The sequence below is a fragment of the Citrus clementina genome, unplaced genomic scaffold (genome assembly GCF_000493195.1).
Source record: "Citrus clementina cultivar Clemenules unplaced genomic scaffold, Citrus_clementina_v1.0 scaffold_2, whole genome shotgun sequence".
NCBI classification, from domain to species: domain Eukaryota; kingdom Viridiplantae; phylum Streptophyta; class Magnoliopsida; order Sapindales; family Rutaceae; genus Citrus; species Citrus x clementina.
The window spans coordinates 21,393,460-21,408,354 of NW_006262688.1; the positions used below are offsets into that span (position 1 = coordinate 21,393,460).

Sequence of the window (14,895 nt, forward strand, 5' to 3'; positions counted from 1 at the left end):
ATTAACGGTATACATATTTTTGGTTTTTTTTTTATTTTTTTTGAAGGATAGTTAAAATGTTTTTACGCCCCATAAGAATTCGTATTCTTCAAAAACAAAATGGTTTCGTTTTGCCATGAACTTTTCACACTCATCCATTTTTTTTTATTTCTCAAAAATTTTAATTACATTTTAAATTTTTTCTATGATAAACGTAGAAGAGAAATTTTGAGTGATGGAGAAAGAAACAATGCAGTAAAATACGACTAGATATGTTGAATTCATTCGATATTTACTGAACTTATTAAATTTGATCCACGGACATACACTAAACAATGTCATTATCTTTATTTACTACTTATTAAACAAACTTAAGAAGTTATATTTCATTCATGAGTTCTACAATTAACTGATATTAATTTTATGGTAATTGTGCAAGAAGGATGAAAGTTCTACTCAACTTATAGTTGCTAGTAATAAATTAGGATCCCTGGATTACACAGATGTATTTGTTGCTGGTATGGTATAGAACTTAGCTTTTCATTGGTCAAATGTTTGTCATTAATATTCAAAACTTAAAAACAGCAGAAACCATCAACACCACAAGCAGTAAAGGAACACGAATTAGAACACCATGCTTTTATGGAATATTAACCAGAAGGCCATGCTTTCATGTTGAAAAAAAAAAAAAAAAGAATACACAGTATCATGCAATTTGAGAAGTTCAATGCATAAAGCAAAAGTATCCAGGAGCTTAAAAATTGTGAATCAACATGCAGCTTTTGAAAGAAGTTGAGACGAGGAAAAGAAATCGATAGTATGGTCAGAAGAAAACACCGCACTTTTAAATTAGTCCCAAAATCTATTCTTTCGAATTGCTGGCGATCGGCTGGAGGGGTGAGATGATTTTATTAGATTAAGTGATTTAGAATAGTTTCGGGGTTTATTGAGAAAAATGAAGAAATATATTTGTAACGGCAGTTCTAGAATAACAGCAGTGTTGTTTGATTTCTAATGACTTTTAAATTTTTTAAATTTAAGCACAGGGTGTTATAAAGATTTTTTAAGTGTGTCAAAAGCTCAACCGAATATGAATTTGCCTGGCGGCCAGCAAATCCTGTAAAACAATGGACTCAAAAACAGTTGTACTAAAGCCACCTTCTAGAATTCTTAATACACCCATCTTCCCGGGGTAGGGGAGTGCAGTGGGTGGTGGGGGCTGTTCAGAAAGTACAATCCTTCCATTGCTAACACGATAATTATGATCGCGTGTGACCTGTGCACCCATATAAGTTGATTGACGGAGAAAATAATGGAAGCAGTAGAGGTAGCACTCCAATGTGTGCAATAACTTCAAGCAAAAGCAAACTTCACACATTAATTGTTCAGTTAAAAAAGGATGGATATTAATTAGCATTTAGATTCATCATTTAGTGGTATCTTGAATAGAACTATGGGTCCTCCTACTATGCACCTGATGTATGCGTGGTTCATTTTGACATGACATGCAGCCAATTAAAACGCCACATGTGTGCAATAATAACAACTAGGTAACCGGTTATTCCGGTTGAAGTCACAAGATACCTTTTAATTGCGTTAGTATTCCAAGTTGGCTGCTCTTCGTCACAAGTTTCTCAATTGGTCTCCAATTATCACAATTTTTTTCATTAACATTCCTAATAAGATAACCCATGTCGGAAGTACTGTAGTTAGGCTTTTGTTGAGTTCACTTGCACCTAAAGCAATTAATGTCTCTCACCAAAGGACGAAAATATTCCGATTTTCGAAGGGGCTATTACCATTATCAGGAGCTATACACACCGAGCAAGTATTCATCTTTTTGAACAAGAATGGATTTGGCTCTTTTCTAAAATTTCAGTCTCTCACCAAAGGACCAAAATATTTCAAAATTTTCGAAAGGGCTCTCATCAAGAATGCCTTTCATACTCCATCTACCAGGACATTAGAGTATTCAAAAATCCTAGAGAACCAAAATATCTTCGTCGTATTGCAGGTAAACAATGGCATCCTTTCAATTGTTGTATGTTTTGAAATTAATTTAAAAAATAATAGTATCTCATGTTCGAAAATTTTACCATTATTGATGAATATTGAATTTTCATTTGTTATAGAAGAGTGAAGGATAATCTAATAAGGAGAAGCCACCCAGGAAAAAGGGGGAAAAAATATGGCAGTGATAATGGCTGAATTTCCTACAGATGAGTTGAGAAGTAGGGCCTAGCCTGGAGTGATGATGGCTCGGGCTGAAGATGAGGGAGAAGTCCTTTATTAATGGCGCACCACTAGGTAGAATTATAAGCTATGCATTATGTTATCAGTTTTCAAGAGTAGTGTGTTTTTTTGTTGTCTTTGCTGGATTTATTGGATTTCGGTGATGCAATAATGCCTTTGATATAAGATCTTCGTTTAAGAAGAAATTTGATTTGAGTCTAAGATGATTTATTTGATGTACTTTGAATTTATTGGAAATGGAATTCCCCCAAATTTATCTATCTGTATAATTTTTTTGGGTTTAACGTCAGCAAACTCTCAGCAGCAGAAGGTGTCTGGGCATCGTTAGGAGAGGAAAATATATGATTGACGAGAGAGCAAGAGAAATAAAGTTTGTTTCTCAAATAATTTGCTTAGATGTTTGTATGAATATATTTAATAAGTTTCTTGCTAGTTAGAAATTTGATTTTGCATTTTTTTTATGGTGGACATGCCTTTGGAGTTCATTAGTGTACCTCATTTTACTAATTTCAGTGAGTAACATTTTTCTATTCTGACTGTATAACAGTAGGTTGAATGAACTGGATTTTGTTATCAATAGTTTAAGTTTTGAAGTATAACTGACAGGGGTTTATATCAATGTTTTCCGTTTTTAAAATTGAGACGTAGGAGGTGAAGGCTGATTTTCATTTACTCTCTCGACTTGCAATTCCACCTGTGGATGCAGTAGTAAGAACCTGTTTTCCTTATTGCCTTATCTTTTATAGAATTATAGTATTAGGTTTTAAATATTTTAGTACCTTTTTCTTATGTAATTTTCTTATAATTCCCTAATTGTTGGTCAAACGAGATGACAAGCTTGAAGAAATGAGATACTGGATGGTCAGTGTAGAAATATAGATTCGTGATTTGGCTTGTATTGAAAATGTTTGTTTGTTTGCAAAATACTACAGTCAATTTTTTTAGTTTTTTCAATTCTTACTTTGCTTTTGCCCCTGGTTGTGTATAATTTTGTCTGTAGAACGAGAAATGCTTTCATGAAAAACTAGGCAGGACTTCTAGCTGGAAGTCTTTATTGAGTTCCATCTTATATATATCTATATGATGTATGTGTTAAAGTAAGCATGCATGTGCTCATCATCTCCGACAGAACTACTGTAGGCTTGCAATTTACCAAAGAAATGTTTATTTGCAGAACAAGGGAATAAAAAAAAAGTCTGTAAATTTTTTTCTTATTGTTAATGAAATTGAAATGAGCGTAAAGCTAACTTAAAGTCCAGTGTCATTCATAATTTGTTGGACTGGCTAAATTGTCGAGTTGAGTTAGGTTCTTGAATTTTGAGTTGGTGTTGTGATGAAATTTTTTTTTGTAGCAGGTGGTAGTCCACTAAAGGTGATATTTAGGCTTCCAGTGTAGCAAAGAATGTTACTTTGTAGCACAAGGGAATAAAAAAAAGTCTGTAATTTCTTTTTCTTATTGTTTATGAAAATGAAACAAGGCTAATTGTAGATTGAAGTTTGAAAGCATTTTTCGGTTTTGTGCATTGCTGTATGGTTCTTTTTCCTTGTTTTTTCACCCCCTAGAATGGATGTTAGAGTTGTTTCTCATGCATTTATAGATATCCTGTAATCGTAATAGAATATTCAGACTAATTCTCATGAATATCAATCTCCTTCGGTTAGCAGTTGATGGTTTAAAAGCTAGAACTTCTTTGATTCCACAATCCATGGACAATACATAAAGATAACATATAAGGTTTGGATTAATTGCATATATGAGATAAGTTTTGTAGTTTCTGAAAGAAACTTAAACGTCTAATTTAATTGTTCTTGAAAATAAAATTCCGGCAATATAACCACTCCATGTCTAGATAATGGTCAATTTCTGGTGAAACAGCACAGCACATTAACTTTCATAAAATTTTCAGGTCATGAAGTTTGGATTCTACCAACCACACAAAGTACGGGTCATAGAATATTTTACTCCAGAGTGTTCAACATAGTAATTTTTCTGTAGATATCATTTAGCCCACAACAATTTCCAGAGACAAAAAAATTTTCTTTTAATGACTTTGGCATTAACAATGAATCCATTCTTTCCGCTTGGGTTGCAGAGTCAACAATTCCTTATGCCAGATTAAATTTTTCTTCATTTAACAAATATAAAACAGAACAATTCATGGAACTGGTGCATAGTAGTATTTTTTTCCCTTTTTTCCGATTTCACTTGGTACTTTTTTTTCACGTTTTTCCCGATTTCACTTGAGACATCACAAGTGAAATCTGACATGCATTTTCTTCTTTGTTCAATAAACATCAAGTGGGCCACCACCTCCTCCTTCTCCCAGTTTCCCTTAATCTTCATACTCACCCTCAGCCGTTGGATGTACCACCCTTTAATATCCTATGGTTCTTAAATTTTTCGTATATTTAATTCCAAATGATCTATTAATGGAACTGGTGCATAGTAGTGGCAGCCTAGAACTATTTGTGCAACTCAATATACATATAGAAGGTTACAAGAAAAAGTAAAATTTGAAAATTCGAACGTGGGAGGTTGTTTCACAATCTCACTTATTATACGCATGAGCTGCCCATCATTGAATCTTCTTTAGTGGACTATAATTGTGATATTCCCTTCTCCTACATTCGCCTTTTCTAAGATCTTTCCTAAGATTTTCTCTTGTCCTCTCCCCTTATTGGAAATGGTCAATGAGACAGTTGGCTTCAGCTACAGCTTTTGAAACAACTTTCCCACTTTCTAATTCCCACTTCCCATGGTCTAAAAGAAATCAAGTATCACACCAGCTACGCGGTTAAAAAAATATAAATAAATATTATATATGTCACCCTTCACATGAGACGACAAGAGTTTGTGATGGCCACAATGTACAACAATGTATATTGATATTCTAATAAAAGGGCATGTCTTCCCATTTCCCGTCTTGATTTGCACAGCCGAATGCTTCATTGACCAATTGTCAATTTGATATTCTATCGGTGTCAGCAGCTGTCCTAAATGAAAAATTAAACACGACTATGCCTAGGGATGCATGTGGATTAGCTCTTCATCTTTGCATTCTCTAATGGCAATCTCCATCACTTGGCCGGCTGAAGATGGCAAAACATCACAACAGTGCCTCCTAGGAGCCATTAACTGAGTACAAACAATGAAACAGCAATAACTTTAATTTGAATTCTAACTACTTTGGCACTGAAAAATCAAGCAGATTATTAGAAGAAATACCTGTTTGATGTTAAGGTCTAGCTTCTGAGACAGCACTCTGATCTCTTCAAGTTTCCGCGGAGAACCCATGTTGTTTGTGCAATTTTGGTACGATTTCTTGTAATGGGTCCTAATTCCATCCCTGCCAGAAGACGCACTATCCAAATAGAAAATTGTGGGTCTTTGGCATGGATCAGGATGAATCACTCTTGTGTTAAAATTATAAGCCGCTGCCAACACTTTTCCCTTTTTCCATTGCTTGAATGTTTCTTGCACAGGCAGTATATCGGGCAAATGCATATGCTTGCCATAAACCTGAACAGCATAACCCCATGATACTGAAATAGTCCATGAAAACCAGCGGTCGTAGCAAACTGTTTGTTGCAAAAGTCTCCCCGTATCAATTTTTGCAGCTTCGAACAATCGCTCCAGCGCCTTGATTGTTGTCATATTAGGAAAAATTGGGTCCATGTGATCCAAGTGATGGATTGATACCAATGGTGTTGTTGGATGAGATGTCAACAGGCCAAATACATTGCCCCGAACATCATACTAGTTGATTTTGACATATCAAAAAGTGAAGAATTTAGAATTGGAAAAACAATTGCTATAAGTTTTTGAGATGCACATTAATTGTAAACTAACAAGTTAACAGCAAATTGGTACCTGATGGAAGCCGGGCTCGCGTGTTAGCCCAACACCAAGCTCTGCCAAGCAAGAGTAGACCCTGGAATCGCTTCCATAAAGATGGGGGTAGCGTTCTATACAAGAATCAAATACCTTTGCCAATACCTTAGCCAGAGGAGAACTAATAGCGAAACCTGCTCCACCAAAAGCCATACCAAAACTGAAGTATCTGTTCTGCTCAAAAATCTCTGAATTAGACCCGATGTAATACCAAAGGCCATGATCATACTTCGAAAGAGTCTTCACCAGATTCTCCGGAAAGAAAACAGTGTCATCATCACCAAAAACATACCATCTAACATCAGAGTGATTAAGAGCAACAGTCTCTAAAACTACCCTCGCCACTCGAATTGCTGATCTCAGGCCTCCTCTGTAAGTATAACGAAATCTTGAAGTGTCCTCCGAGATGCACACCGGCGGAAGGGAGCTGCTGCTGTTATCACTGTTAGCCTCTGCATCAGCAGTCGGCAGGCTTTCAAGAAACACACACCCCTGCATTTGCTGTGGTTTCCACCAAAGCTTAACATAATCTTTGCGTTTTGGCCAAGAATTCTTGTTTGAAGCGATCCCAAATACGATATGCTCAAGAGTGGTTGGCGGTATATATCCGTCATGTTGTGAGGAGAACACATGAGTCGGATTGGAAGTGCCAAGTAGAAACACCGAAACGAGAAGATATATGATGCATACAGAAGAAGAGATTAAGATGAGATTGATGAAACGAGATACAGATTGTGTTTTGTACATGGATTGAAGAAGCTTCATTTTGTTTCAGGAAAGAAAAAAACAAAAAAAAAGAAAAAAGAAGAAAAAAAAAAGTGGGTTTAGACAGGATCTTTAATTTGCAAATTTTTTAGGTTCTGATGCAAAGTGTAATAGGTTTAAGTTGTTCAGCTACTAAAGCGAGTCGATAGGTTTGAATTATATATACCTACCGTTTACCACCGCAATTAAAGGCGAAGGCAAGCAACATACAATTTTTTGACACATTTACGTTTGTTATTTCTCCAACTGTGGGATAAAATTGCGGGAGTGTTTTCGCATAGGTTGGAGTCTTGCCTTTGGCCAATCAGAGCCGTCCAGATGGTCTCTCTTGACATTATCGTGTTGACTCTTGTGGGAGAGAGTTGCGGCAATTTGTCTTTGTTAATATGGCTTTGGTGTTAGGTAGATCCATTAAATGCGTTAAATATGACCAATAAAAATAATGGGCTGGTGGTGGCTTTAAGCGGGCAGCAGCTAGAGTTTGAAACTGGTATTCAAAGTTAGAACGGTTACAGCATGCCAATTACTACGGCCTGTATCCATGTGCAATGTTGTCCTTTGGATTGGGAAAATGAAGTCAAATTTCAGCTATTTCACATGGGTTATACTTTCCTTGATAAAAGGAAGAAATTTGCACAGTTTTTATACTTGATATTAAGGGCTTAACTTGAAAAAGTATTAAAGGATTAAATAGTTTATGAAGATTATGGAAGATGCAAGTAATTTAATTATAATTAACTTCGTCGCTTACCCTGCATATAATCTAAAGGTAAAGGTTTACTTCACATGACAGAATTTAACAAAATTTCTTGGAAAACAAAATACCCCAAAACCGCAAATGGGAAAAGAAAAAGTGTTGCAATGTCTAAAAGCAAATGCTGTACAAAAGTAGTCAAAAGTCTACATGTGTGTACAGGTTCCTATGGTCTTTCTTAAGTTCACAAAAGCAGTCCATCTTGGCCAAAAATTTCTCACACCGTAGAGAAGTTTTACGAATGAAATTATAGTTTATTTCCTTTAGAGTCGGCCACAAGACTCACGGGCATAATGCGTTTGCAAAAGTGCTTTCCTACCAAACAGAGTTCTTACGCACCAAGACTTCCACCAAAAATCCCTCAAGCATGGAAGAGATAACAGAAACTCAGTAACCATACCACTTACAAATTCAAAGCCAAGTGCAAATGTTAACAGAAAATATCAGCATGCACATGCCACTGCCAGGAAGGCGGGAACCCCAGGTTGTTTTCTAAATTGTCTTGACAGGATCAGCTTTCATTTTCCAAGAATAGAACTGACCTACAGCATGAATATAAAACTAACTCCCAGAATCATCAGCATACTTTAATAAACTACTACAGCTTTAATCGAGAAGATATATTGTTTACTAATAAATCAGTCAACAAGAAGTCTTATGCTCAAACGATTACTCTTTTCTTTTTCAAGAGTTAGTTCATCTACAAAACCAACAGGTACCAACGATTTTCACCAATATCAAATCTTTCACATTTCAAATTACTTGGCAGTATCTGTCCCTGTTGAACATGTGTCACCTTCCTTTGACCCCTATTCCATCAATTCCAAGCTTGAAAGGCAACCAATCAGATAATAATATCAAAATCTGTAGCCTTCTTCTTGGACACGATTGCAGTTACCTGGCAGAAAACAGTTGGAATGTTTTACCATTGACCTGTGACTGCAGTCACTAGAAGCGACTGAAAGACTGCAACCATTTCAAATTCGCAGGTGTCTGCTTGACCCCATCCTTTGGAACATCCTCAAGCCCATTTTTCCTCCTAAAATGAACTCCAACCATTGGAAATCTTTTCAGGGCCATTAGAATTTCCTCACCTTTCCACTAGATTATATTATCAAATTCAGCTATTCACTTAACATAAGAATAGAAGCTCAAGATATCTTTTTTCTTTTTGACAGTAAATGGGGCAAGAGCAACAGTTTAGACACAAAATATCCAATCAGTCAAAATAAATCACATATTTCACTCAAACCTTGCAAAAACAAACAGAAATATCAGGTTCATTTATTCTAGTGAACAGTTATATATTACAGGAATTATTGCAGTGATATTTGCAGATACAAAACATAAGAATGTTATATCTCAATCTTCAAATGGAGATATTCACTTAACAAAAGAAGAGTAGTTAAAGATATCTTTTTCTTTTTTCCAGAGGTGGAGGCAAGAGCAAGAGTTTAGACGCAAAATATTGCATCAGTCAAAATAAATCATATATTTCACTTAAGCCTTACAATAACGAACAGAAGTATCAGGTTCATTTATTCTAGTGAACTATAATACAGCAATTATAGCAGTCATATTTGCGAAAACAAAACAGCGGGTGGGGGACAAAGAGCTAGAGTTCAGAGATAATTTTTCATCATTCAAATCAAATCATACATTTCATTTTAAACCTTGCCAGGAATACAGCAATCACAGTAGTGAAACTTAGGATAACAAAAATGATACATAAGTAAGATCATTCAAATTTTGACAGTTAAATTTTCTAAATTACTCCTAAAACATCATCATAATAGAACAAATAGAAAGGTAATAGACCTACATCAAATATACAGCACGCACAAAGAGATTTATTTAGACAAGAAAAAGCAACTTACAAAAATTTTAACAACCCATGATACTTTAACTTGAATGCAAATATCTTCCACTACCAATTAGTTGATAACATAACGCTTCTTAAGAGTTCCTAAGAAGTTTCTCCTTAGTAAGTGCAAACAGCCACATAATAAAATAATGCTACAAGCAGCCAATGATCTGCAGGCCATGAAACATTGAGAATGACTAACAGCTATCATTAGTTGATGTACCTGAAAACATTTTACACGAAGTGTAAGCAACAAGATATTACCTTGTAATTTACACAGCTGGGCAATTCCACGGAGGACATCGAGAATGACTGAAGTTCCACAAGTTTTGCCTAATACCAACAGAAGCAATTTGTCAGAGCTAGAAATGCATGGAAATTAGCTCATTGCCTCCGCATTGTCTAATTTTTATATTCATTGATTCATTATAAGTGGGGAAAATGTCACAGCACTGGCGACGGGGAGATTTCATCTGCAGCAGAGATTCAAAATTTGTAAGGCAGCAAGTTGTCAAAATAAAATAGAATATGAAAATGGCATGACCAGACAGTTGACTTTAGAGTATTTTGAAACGTTAACTTCTGAAATATAATCAAGTTCAAGCCTATTGAACCGATTCATTACTACCTCTTCAACATCAAGTTCTAGCTTCTCTGAAAACACTCTTATCTTTTCAATTTTCCTTACAACATCAGCTCCAGCACAATTTCCAACAACATGCTTCACATAGTTGCTTTGCACACTGTTGTTATGAGATAAAACACTTTCCAAAAAGAAGACAATGGGTCTTTTACATGGATCTCTAGGATAGTCTCTCAAATTAAACATAAAGTGACTCTCAACATTTGAACCTCTCCTCCATGATGTAAAGGTTCTCTGCAATGAAAGGAGATCTGGAAGAAGTTGATTGCCTTCATACACCTGAACTGCAAAGCCCCAGGCAACAGAAACTGTCAGTTGACTTGACTGGTCATAACAAACCGTTTGCTGTAAAATTCTGGCTGGATCAACATTCACAGCTTTGAAAAGATGTTGCAGAGCTTGTGTTCTGTTCATATTAGGGAAGATTGGGTCGATAGCATCCAAATGATGAAGAGACAGCAAAGGTGATAATGGATGTGCAGAAAGCATTCCAAACATATCCCCTCGCATGTCAAGCTGGCAAAATAAAATAAACTCAGAAGTTTGACTCCTAAACCACATGACTGACAAAAGCCAAAATCTTATCTGAGGAAAAACAACAGTACTAACACAAATATGTCAACCAATCAACATCAGACATTAAAAAGTCAACTCTTTCACTATGGTAACCACCCTAAGGTAAATGTTCACATGAGCAAAACTTCCTCGGTCAATAATCAGATTTACCCAACAAACTAATTGTGCCATTCAGATAGAAAAAACAAAAAGAAACAGACAAGAGAAACCATCTCAAATCTCTTCATAGCACATAGCACAGAAGTCTTCATTTCCTCCTAAGTTCAGTATCTACAACCAGGTGACAATACAATCAAGAACATGGCAAACTATAGATTCATTTTACACTACATCTAAAAGATTCAGTATTGCGTATTATTTCAACAAATGTCCATTGATGCAACCATTTACCTATTCTCAGAGACAAGGGCCAACAAGATCACAAGCAATTTCACAAGTCTGTTAAGCTCAGATAATAACTTGGGAGAATTGTGTGGGATGTACCCCATTCCCTTCAAAATACCCAATATATACCTAAAATTATAACACTCTTAAATTTTACACATATATACTCTAAAAAACTAGAGAAAGTACAAAAATAACCACAACTAAATCCTCATAAAACTAAACCCAACTCCTCGAAGTCGGGTAAATGGTTGAGAATACTCGACTTCAACCAAACCATACACAATTAGTAATTCAGCATAAATTCTCGACTTTTTCATGTTAGTCAGGTAAATAGTCGAGAATACTCGGCTTCAATTGAAATAAAAAATTATCTGAAAAATTCTCAATTTTTTCAAGTAAGTCGAGTAAAGAGTCGAGAATACCCGACTTTAATTTAACCTTACCCAATATTCATTCAGCAAAAATTTTTGACTTTTCATTGAAGTTCGGTAATTGGTTGAGAATACTCGACTTAAATTGAAATAAAAATTTTCGTTTTAATTAAGTCAGGTAAAAAGTCGAGTATACTCGACTTTGGTTATGTAGAAGTCATGAGAGAGGAAGTAAAGGTAAATAGATAATTTTTTTAGGTTATTTTTGACTTTTTACACTTTTAGGAGGTATATATATGTAATGGGGTATAGATTTGACATTTAAGGACAAATGAGGTATATTTAAATAAAAAACCCTAATAACTTCAGATCTTTATATAGTACTTCCTATTTTTCCAACATCACAATTGAATTATAAATACATTTGACCAAAATCAATAAATCATCAAGCAACAAGGTATTTTTACCTGATGAAAGCCGGGTTCAGGGGTTAACCCGACACCCAACTCAACCAAGCAAGAGAAGACCCTCGCATCACTGCCGTACAAATGGGCATACCTCATCAAACAAGAATCCAAAGCCCCAGCTAAAACCCTGGCGAGAGAATGGCTAATTGCAAACCCACCTCCACCAAATGCCATACCAAACGAATGCTTTGCATTCTGCTCATAACCCTCGCTATTGCTCCCCACATAGAACCACCTATCATCATCATACTTGGACAGCGTTTTTACCAAATTGTCCACAAAGAAAACGGTGTCGTCGTCCCCGAAAACGAACCACCGCACGCCCGCCTTCTCGTCTGTAAGGTCAACTGCCTCTTTGACAACACGAGCTACTCGTACGGCGGAGCGGAGACCCTTAGGGAAAGTGAAAGGGAACTTGGAGGTGTCGGCGGAGATTACGATACGTGGCAAACTGGGGTCGCCGGCTGAAGAGGAATCTGCAGCACGGTCTAAGAAGGTGAGAGCTCGAGTGGAGTTGGGGGAGTACCAGAGGCGGACGTAGGAGCGGCGGCGGGGCCAGGAGCTGGACGAGGATGCAATCGAGAAGAGGAGGTGGCGGCGGGTGAGGGGGTTGGCGGTGACCACGTGTGAGGAGAGCAGACGTGGCGGCGCGTGGAGAGAGGGGTAGTAGAAAAAGAGGTAAATGATTAAGAGGAAGGAGAAGAGTAAGATTGAGTTTTTGAGTGCTGATGGAGTTAGGGTTCTAGAGGGCATCATTTTAATTTTAGGGGAAAAAGACGAGTGATTTTGAAGAAATGAAATGATTCGTTTTCTCCTTCTGCTTTCATTTTGAGGGTTATGCATTTAGGATTTTACAGACACAACGAGTTCACGGCAAATTGAAAAACCGAAAAATAGAGCACGGTGGAATGACTTGTTCTCAGGGCGACTACGGATAATTTTGGATAATTTTGGATAATTTTCGTGAGAGTGGGATTATTGGCGCCTTCTAAATATCTCTCAACACCCCCTTTTCTTTATTAATGTCATTAAAATATTTACAAATATTATAAAATTCTTTTAACACCTCATAAATGATAAAATTACCTTAATTAAAATTTATTAACGCAAACACCATTCTTTAATTATTTTTATATTTATTATTAAACCTCATTTCAACAATTAATTTTTTTCTCTCCATTGCTACTACCAGTAATAAATTTTTCACCTGAAAATAAGAGGAAAAAGCAATCCTTTTAATTTCTAAAATATTAAATTTTAATCTTAGGTACCACCTTCATTAAAGGTTGCTATAAATCATTGTCCTGGTCTTATCTACCTCATTCTGTGTCTTGTTCAAACTATTATTCACTTTATTGTAAGCTTCATAATCATCAGCGTCACCCTTAACTTGATTCATCCCTTTTGACATTCATATTCTCGAGCTTTTCCAAACTTATCTTGCTTCCCTTTTAAAATAAAAATATACTATATAAAGAATTTTTAAGGAAAAAAATTATTAACTTTTGAGTAGAAGTTTAATTAGAAATTGTCTATTATATAATTTTAATAAAAATAAAAATTGTAAAATAATTATAGGGGTTTTAAAAGATATTTGGAGGGGCGCCAATAGTCCCACTCTTTTCGTAGTTGTGGTATAGTTTATTTAATATTATAAATTATTTATTTTATTATTATTTATTTTTTACAGAATTTTTTAAATATTAAATATATTATTTTACTTATATTAATGAAAATTTAAATTTTGAGTTTTTGAAATTTGAGATTGAAAATTTCATTTAAAATATTAAAATGTTTAAAATAATTTTATTATACTTTTTTTATAATATAACTTTAAAATTTTTTTCATTAAAATAAATTTATAATTTTTAATAAAGTACTCATTGATAACCAAGCAACAATTTTTTTTTTAAAGTTATACTTTATAAAAATCTACTAATAAAAATTCTATTTAAATAAGCTTAATTTGAAAAATTATATCAATTGGAGCTCACACTATTTTAATAAATAATAACACATCATACATGATAGATGTATTCTAATTATACATATGAATGTTTCAGCATTACTGTTTTCGTAAGGCTAACATTATTGAAACTTGAAACAATTAATCCACCGATACCATAAAGAAATTGAGATATATTTTTTTCATAATAAAATCATGTTTTCATTGATTCAAAAGGATAAATAAACACATAATTTCTAACGGTATACTGCCCATCCCATGCAACTGGTTCTTTGTATCCTAAAGCCCTTTTGGCTAAGCAATGAACATCAACATTGCAGATTTTAGGAGTGAACTATATCTGAATACTTTGAAAATTTTTCTCTCTCTTGAATGCTAAAAACTTCACAGAAAATTTATGTCCTACTAACTTTTCTGCTGTTAGCTAGGGGTGCGTTTGGAATTGAGGTGCTGTAACTTTTAAGTTATAGCTCATGTGGAAAAAAAGCAATGACTATGAAATAAAAATGAATAATATGTAGTAAATATAAATTTTAAATAATAATTTTGACAAAATTATTAAAGATATAATAGATTTTTCATTATATAAGTGAAAAATTATATTAACATAACTTACAAGTTACAGCAGCTAGTGTTTACCAAACACTTTAGTGTTGTATCTTAAAAACTACAGCTGCCCAACCTCAATCCCAAATGCACCTTAGATCTACAATCTCTTAGCAATCTGTTTAAAAAATGACACATGATAAATGTAGTTACTTTGCCGCCTGCATTATGCGCTCAATGACTTCAACTTCTGCAAATGCCACATTATCATATGATACTTGGAGCCTTTTGCACTTGCTATCATTATCACCATAATCTCTTATAACAACCCCTTTAATTTTCCACGTCAATAGCAGCATCCACATTAGCCTTAGTCAGTCATTTTATTATTTTTCTTTTATAAAATAAACTGACTGAGAATTATTTTCCAAA

General features: G+C 34.8%; 2 protein-coding genes and 1 long non-coding RNA gene across 8 annotated transcripts; 1 reads left to right on the forward strand and 2 right to left on the reverse strand.

Annotated features, from left to right (window-relative positions):
• The first annotated feature begins 1,649 nt into the window (after nucleotides 1-1,649).
• Nucleotides 1,650-2,417, forward strand: LOC18053117. The gene is made up of 2 exons (XR_002907261.1): nucleotides 1,650-1,993; nucleotides 2,112-2,417. It is a non-coding gene; the product is annotated as an uncharacterized LOC18053117 (long non-coding RNA).
• A 2,610-nt stretch (nucleotides 2,418-5,027) lies between these two features.
• On the reverse strand, nucleotides 5,028-7,262 carry LOC18053160. Its single transcript, XM_006447412.2, has 3 exons — nucleotides 6,104-7,262; nucleotides 5,459-5,989; nucleotides 5,028-5,368 (listed from the first exon to the last, which is right to left on the reverse strand). The coding sequence occupies exons 1-3, from the start codon at nucleotides 6,887-6,889 to the stop codon at nucleotides 5,255-5,257; spliced, it is 1,431 nt and encodes a 476-aa protein (XP_006447475.1). The 5' UTR covers nucleotides 6,890-7,262; the 3' UTR covers nucleotides 5,028-5,254.
• A 426-nt stretch (nucleotides 7,263-7,688) lies between these two features.
• On the reverse strand, nucleotides 7,689-12,928 carry LOC18053161. Of its 6 annotated transcripts, none has more exons than XR_002907136.1 (4): nucleotides 11,952-12,865; nucleotides 10,136-10,666; nucleotides 9,772-9,980; nucleotides 7,690-9,677 (listed from the first exon to the last, which is right to left on the reverse strand). XR_002907136.1 is itself a non-coding variant. In XM_006447417.2 (3 exons), the coding sequence occupies exons 1-3, from the start codon at nucleotides 12,792-12,794 to the stop codon at nucleotides 9,870-9,872; spliced, it is 1,485 nt and encodes a 494-aa protein (XP_006447480.1). In that variant the 5' UTR covers nucleotides 12,795-12,928; the 3' UTR covers nucleotides 7,689-9,869. The 6 variants fall into 6 exon arrangements, 1 of the variants encoding a protein (XP_006447480.1); XR_002907139.1 differs by having other exon boundaries at nucleotides 7,692-8,682; nucleotides 9,521-9,980; XR_002907140.1 differs by having other exon boundaries at nucleotides 7,693-8,709.
• Nucleotides 12,929-14,895: the final 1,967 nt, after the last annotated feature.